The sequence below is a fragment of the Gavialis gangeticus genome, unplaced genomic scaffold (genome assembly GCF_001723915.1).
Source record: "Gavialis gangeticus isolate Ggan-Ray unplaced genomic scaffold, GavGan_comp1, whole genome shotgun sequence".
NCBI classification, from domain to species: Eukaryota; Metazoa; Chordata; order Crocodylia; family Gavialidae; genus Gavialis; species Gavialis gangeticus.
Genome location: NW_017728995.1, coordinates 43,951,631 through 43,959,053, shown reverse-complemented (window position 1 = coordinate 43,959,053; position 7,423 = coordinate 43,951,631). Strand labels below are relative to the sequence as shown.

At 43.7% G+C, this 7,423-nt stretch overlaps 1 protein-coding gene across 2 annotated transcripts in view; it reads left to right on the top strand.

The window, feature by feature from the left end:
* The first annotated feature begins 6 nt into the window (after positions 1-6).
* FBXO36 (F-box protein 36) overlaps positions 7-7,423 on the top strand; it is a 146,383-nt gene continuing 138,966 nt past the window's right edge. The window contains exon 1 of one of the 2 annotated variants that reach the window (XM_019503594.1): positions 7-278. In XM_019503594.1, coding sequence (XP_019359139.1) covers positions 204-278 — 75 coding nt within the window. In that variant the 5' untranslated portion in view covers positions 7-203. Of the gene's footprint in view, positions 300-7,423 lie in introns of both variants that reach the window. The other variant, XM_019503593.1, reaches the window with a different exon arrangement.

The following is a 7,423-nucleotide window of genomic DNA, read 5'->3' as shown; positions in this document are numbered from 1 at the left end:
TGTCGCCGCGAAGCGCGACGGGGACGCGCCTCTCCCGGAGCCCGGGAGCGCCGCGGCCTGGGCGCGCGGCTGGGGTGAAGCCCCCGCGGAGCCGCGGCGGGAATAGCGCCTGGCTCCTTTAAGAGGGGGCGGGGCCACCGGTGACCCCTGGCGGGCCCCGCCCCTTCCTGGTTGCCATAGCCACCGCGCGCCGGCGTCCCAAAATGGCGTCGCTGCTGCCGGACAAGCTGTTTGAGGAGCGCGGGCAGGCGCCGGCACCCAGCAAGGACTTCTATCAGGTGCTCGTCACCCGCAGCCAGGTGCGTGGGCGGGCCGGGGTCTCGCGCCCGGCACTGGGGGGGGGCTGCCTCGCGCAGGGAGGAAAGGCTCGGGCCGCACGTGGGTGCCCCTCGGAGCGGGTGGCCTCTGGGCAAGCTCCCTAGCCTGTCTGTATCTTCCGGTGGACATAGGCCCATCCAGTTAACTGGTCTCCACTGTGTGGGGCCAAAGAGTAAAAGATACAACTAAAATGTTTTGTTTTGTTTTGTTTTGTTTTGTTTTTGGGAGGGAGAGCAACTAAAGGGAAAAAAATCAGGATGGGAGTGACATGAGAGTCAAAATGTGAAAATAAAGCTCCACTGCCTGAGTCGGGGTGGCAGGGGTTGCTGGGAAGAGGATGGTACAGAGCCCCATGGCCTCATCCTGGAAAGGAAATGTGATCAACCAGGCTTGGGGTTACAAACCGTCTGGGGTTGCCCCATGGAGAAAGTGGCCGGGTTAAATTCAAATTAAAAATACTAGAGGCAGATCAGTACTTTTAAAGTGAAGATGACTGGCATTGGAATCAAAGGTATCCAGGTTGTAGCTGGATTGGTCTAGAGGCAAAAGGAACCGAACCTTGTGGTAGAGGTGATGTCTCTTATTAGACCCACTACATTTTTGCAAAAAAAAATCTTTAATTCATTCCATCTTTTAATTCTCTATGAAATATGAAACACCATCACCAGAGGGAAATATGACTGCTTATGACCAAATAACTTCAAGATAAACAGACTATTCCAACTTTTATCTGAGCCTTATCTGCATATAAAATGAACTGTTCCAAACAGGAGATTTTTCCACACCTTCTGCTCTCCTATGAAATATGAACTTTTATTTCTACCCAGGAGAGCTTTTACAGTCTTTTCTCCTTTGCCTGAAGAAGCGTGCTTGTACCCGAAAACTTACAATTAAAGAAATGTTTTTGCATATATCTAGTTGGTCTAATAAAAGATATCACCTCTACCACAAGTTCTGATTCCATTTGAACTGAAGTGAATTTGTGAGTACAGTGAAGCTGTTTGTCCTGGGACCAGAAGCTTAGCTTGAAAAAAAACAGTTTAGGGTTCACACAGTGACCAATGGTAGAATATGCTGCATTGAGCATCACAGCGAAGGAGGGAGAAGGCCCTTTTTCATGTCTTCAGGAACTTTGTTTCTGAACACACAAGAATTTTGCTAATTCACAGTAATTAGTTGAATGAGCTATTGTTGAGAATAACTAAACTTTATAGGCCTATACACATGTGCCCTTATGCTTAACTTTCCTATCAGGAGTAGATCTCTTCTTTCAAGTGATAATGAATGTGCATCTCATGGCAATAAATTTAAGACTGTGATTAAGGATTTGCTGGATCAGTAGTTAATTATAAGAAAACTATATACAGGTAGATACTACAAACTTAAAAATCTTAGTCACTGATCTTGCAACCCTGTACGCTCTTAACTTACTTGCATGCAAAAAATTAAACTGAATTTGTATTTTGCATTACTCTTGCAAAAATCGTGTATTTAAGAGATTGTTTTCATATTGCTTATTGCAGTAGTAGCTAAGTACTTCAGTTACAAAGATTAAGACTAAATTAGATACGCTGTTTGCAGGGTTGCCAACCCACAGTTAAAATGTCAAGGCCTTGTTGCACAGAAAACCTTGAACATGTAAAACTCAAAAGCTCAAAAAACAAAAGGAAACTAACCATCTTAACTGGCATATAAGCTAACTTAACGACATATTTCTTTTCTCAGCACTTGGGTATGGAAATAATTTGCTCACAAAAAATAATCTCTGAACAAAAATAAAACAAAAATATTTGAATATCACAGGTAACCAAGGAAGAGCTTTAATAGTTTTACAGAGTGAGTGAATTCTAAAGTTTGGAACCTTCACCTTGGAAATCTGTGCTGTTTTCCTAGTGTGCAGCCTTAGGAACTAACCAAAAGAGCAATCCAAATTACTGCAAGGGGAACCAAAGGTCTTTCAGATAACTAGCTTGTTGCTTTAAAGATCATCATCCAACACTGATTTGTACCTAGAGGAAAATAGAAAGCCAGTGTACATACCGTGGATACTTTAAATACAGGTAAGGCGCTCACATCATCTTGTACCATTCAAAAGAAGGGCATTTCTCTGCACTGAGAGAAGCTTGCAGTATCGTTCTAAGAAGAGGACTATGTGAAGACATATTCTGCACATCAGGCATATTCTCAAGATGAATGCATTATCGTTATTAGTCTCAATTAATCCTGGAGGGTGCACATGCAGCCCTTTCTGTCACTAAGTCTTCCATGTTTCAGCCAGGCAGTCAAGTGCTGGTGATTTACTTGGTCTGCAGAGTAATGCCTTCAATGCAGAGTAATGCCACTGCCATGTAGTGCCTTCAACTGGCATTCCTCCCTCTGTTTCAGTGCTGACCTATGCCATTCCACTGAAAGTCCTACTGCTTATAATATTTCTGTTTCTAACACTAGAGGCATAAAATCCTGATTGATCCTGACAGCAGCATGATATAATGGAATAGTCATTAATAACAAAAAAATATTTCGTCAAGTCTCCCACCTGACTGTTGCAAAATTGCTCAAGATTCAATAGGTGTCTTTCATCTGTCTGACAAGGTATATTATAGTCCGTCAACGAATCCATCTTTTTAAAACATATCCTTTACGAAGTACTTTGTAAAGGACATCCTCATCTTTCTGTCCAGGGCTTCCAGACTTGTCTTGAAGTATGTGAATATAACCCAGCTGTTTATTGCCACAGTTTTGTGTTTGAAATATAACTCAGGCCTCCAGGTGCATTAAAACCTCTTGAGGAACCTCTTAGTTTCCATTCTTCCAGTGTTTCATCTATAGAAGTTAGTTCAGCCTCAGATATTTGTATGCCCACTTCATGGCCACCTCCTTGATGTATGGCTTCATCCACAAGCTTCAGGTGCCTAACCACACCTCCAAGTTGAACATGTAATACAGCATGCCTATCCAACCCATAACTTATGGATATAGAGTAACTGAAGGAGTTTACAAGTTCTGTTACTTTCTTGTGTTGACTTGCATTGGAGAGAGAGAATTTCAGGTCATGCACATAGAGTAGATGCAACAATTGGGTGGCTTTTTGGTGACATCATAATCTTAGCTGAGTCTCACAGTATTCTAGCTTGATGGATCAAGTGAGAGGCAGAACCATATTGAGCTTGGGCTGTCTTTTAAAGATAACTCTGCCCACCAGGATTGGTGTCACATACTTTTAGTCCTGGATATGCATGAAATCCTCATCATGAACAAAAGTGATTTTAAATCTGTTGTGCACCTGAGCACTATGATGACACGGATCCAGAAGGACCTGGACAAATTGGAGAAATGGTCTGAAAGCAAGCAGATGAGATTCAACAAGGACAAGTGCAAAGTGCTGCACTTGGGATGCAATACCTGCATGTACAAATATAGACTGGGGAATGCCTAGCTAGGCTGCAGTACTGCAGAGAAGGACCTGGGTGTTGCAGTAGACCATAAGCTGATTATGAGTGAGCTGTGGGTTCTTTTTCCATAAAGTCAACAGCATACCTAGTTATAGTAAAAGGAGTGTCACTTGAAAATCAGAAGACATTTTTTTCCCTGTGTTTGGCACCTGGAGTACTGTGTCCAGTTTTAAGCCCCATATTTTAAGAAATGTGGATAGTTTGGAAGGAATCCAACAGAGAGTGACAAAAATTATTAGAGGTCTGGGAAATGTGACTTATGAAGAAAAGCTGAAAAAACTAGGAATGTTCAGCCTCTTGAAGAAAAGCACTTGAAGGGTGAGAGATAAAGAGGATGAATATAGCCTTCCTTTGTCAGTGTAAGGTCCTCAGCACCACCATCATCCTCCTCTGCCTCTGGCCCGTCAGTCCCCACTGCCATGGCGGCGCTCCACTGTCTGTCCCTGTCTGTGTAGGCTATAAGGTATAGCCTCAAGCTGCAGCAGAGGAAAGCAGGTTGGGGATTAGGAAGAACTTTTTGACTATGAGGTAGTCAGGCATTGAAACAGGCCACCTGAAATTGCAGAAATCTCCATCCATGGAAATTTTCAAAAGCAGGTTAGACAGGCACTTGGCTGGGATGGTTTAGTCCAGGATGATCCTGCCTTGACCACGGACTGAACTAAATGACCTTTATGAGGTCCTTTCTATTCCTGCTTTCTCCTATGATCCGATTGGTCAGTAGCAGGGAACTGAATTGTTTTAAGTAGTCTATCCAGGCAATAGAGAGGTTCAGTTCTTCTACCTTGTACTTACCTGACTGAAAATTTTATATTGTCAGTTACAAAGGATGTTGAGGTTACTTTCTTTTGAGACCTGCTTGCAGTCATTTTGTTTCAGTCAACATTGCTGGTCATTGGATAATGATTCCTCTTGGCTATGACAGTGGGAAATTTTGCTGTTAGTCATTAAGCCTACCATAGGTCTGAAATTGTTCAGGTTACATATGTGATTTTTGGCTTCATAACTGTAAAATCTTCAATTGTGAATTTTAGTTTGGCTTGTTTCCCTGCCAGAAATTCTTGGTATTGTCATATCAACACGTGATACATGCACTTAGGATATTTAACATAGTTGTAAACCTGATCTGTCCTGGGGTTTTTAGATTTTGGTGGCGCTTCTACAGTTTCAGAGACATCCTTAGTCATAATTAGTTTCTCGATAGCAGGAAGGTTTAGGAAGTTGTGTTCTTAATCCAGCAGGCAACTCAAGCTGAACTTTCTATGGGCAAATGCCACTCAAGAAGACACAATACATCTTGGGGTTCTAAGTGCATGCCTTCTGCATCCTTCATTTTTAGACAGCAGTTTCAGATTTTGTTGACATCCAATCAGTGATATTTACATCTGTTGCCTGATCACTCCATGATGATAGTAGATGCTGCAACCCCAGGCCACAACTCGGTGAGTTGGCTGAACTGTTCTCTTACGGTTTCCGTCCTGGTCCTCAAGTCAGATCTTCATTTTTCTTAGTTTTTTCCTGACCTGTACTAGTGGCAGGCTTGGCTTTTTTTTTTTTTTAAGTTTGAGGTTGTCATCATTATAATTTTTGTGTTGTAGTAGCAACTATGGGCTATGGTCTTGGATCAGGATCTTATTATTCTGTATCTTGTGTAAAAAAAAACATAACAAAAATGATACCTGAAGAACCTGCAGGTTCAGTATAAGGCAAGAAACAAGAGACTGATGTCAGATGTTACACAGGAAGAAGCAGCCAGGTTCAGGGCATGGGCATATGAAGACATTTACAGCTGGGTAAAGAAGAACAGGGTTTACAGTGTTAGCTGCTCCATAGTAACTGCCCATGTGGAGATTTAACTCAGGGGAGGAAGGTTTTTTCAAACAGGTAACATCATTGTGTTATACATTTACACAGTGCCTAGCACAGTGAAGAGTGAGCCACTTAGATTTCATTTACCTCAGGCTAAGAGTATGCACATGGCTCACTATTGTAGAAAAGCATATTTAGCCATAGAAACCTTGGCTATGGCAGGCTCTTACTAGAACTGATTATAGTGCTGATTTGGATTTTTTTTTTTTTGTAAAATCCCCAGTATACACAAGATTAATATATATTTAGTTCTGTCCCTAAAAACTGCTACCTGAATGGGAAATGGATTCAAGTGTTTCTTCTAGTACATCTCACAATTTGGCAAGATCTTTAAGAACAGTTATCAAGTAGAGTCTACTACATTTCTGACTAATAGTCCACTACATCAAGGCCCTTGAGCAGTTAATCTGTGGCCCTCAGGCTCCTGGTCCAGGCACTGATCGCTGCATTGCATTCCTGTGGCCACTGGCTGCTGCTAGACTTGGCGACTTCCCTTCCTTCCTTCCTCCTGTTTCAGTGTTTGCCTCTGCCCATGGAGGCAAGGCAAGTCAGGGCCTGGCAGCATGGCCTGCAGCCAGGGGGCCTAGGGAGCCTATGCAGCAGGGGACCATGCAGCACAGCATGTGGCACAGCTATGATGAGATGACTGGTTCTGTGGATGCAGGGAGATCAGTGGACATGATATATACCTGGACTTGAGCAAGACTTTTGATATAGTCTCCCACAATATTCTTGCAAGCAAGCTAAGCAAGTACAGGTTGGATGAATGGGCTGTAAGGTAGATAGAAAACTGGCTGGATAGTTGGGCTCAGAGGATGGTAATCAATAGCTTGGTTTCTAGCTGGCAGGTGGTTTCAAGTGGAGTGCCTTAGGGGTTGGTCCAGAGGCTGCTTTTCTTCAGTGTCTTCATCAGCGACCTGGAAATGGAATGGAGTGCACCCTCGGTAAATTTGCAGATGACACCAAGTTGGGGGAGTAGTAGACATGCTGGAGGGATAGAGATATGAGGCAGATAGACCTTGACAAATTGGAGGATTGGACCAAAAGAAATCTCATGAGGTTCAACAAGGAGCAGTGCAAAGTCCTGCACTTCGGATGTAACAGTCCTGTGCGCAGGTACAGGATGGGGACTGACTGGCCAAGCAGCAGCTCTGCATAAAAGGACCTGGAGGTTACAGTGACAATAAGTTGAATATGAGCCATCGGTGTGTGCTTGTTGCAAAGAAAGCTAATGACATAATGGGCTGTGTTAGTAGGAGCATTGCAAGCAGATTGAGGGAAGTGATTCCTCCCCTCTATCTGGAACTAAGGCCACATCTGATGTACTGGGCACATCTACACATGATAGTAATGTGCCTGAACAAATGCCTGTGCATTTACACATGCACCCAAGACCACACCACATGAAGCCAGGGTGAAGCAGCCCCAGCTGGCAGGGGATCCTGGGGGTCAGCCTGCCATCTCATAGCTACTCTGCCCCAGCTCGCTGTGCTGCAGAGGGGCTGACTGAAGCACAAGGGTGCTACAGTGCAGAACTAGTTAGTGCTCCAGCCAGCCCCAGTCACCGTCTACACATGTGTTGTGGCGCACTAAATAACTTTGCTGTAGTTAGTACTTATAGGATAGTGTGATAGTACTTGTGTCAGGCAGTACTGTCCTACAGCGGAGTTAGCTAGTTTACTGTGGCCTAATAGTGCCATACGTATAGACAGTGATGCTTTACTGCAGAGCTAATTAGTCAACTCCCCAGTAAAGCACATGTGTAGGTGTGCCCATTGTGTCCA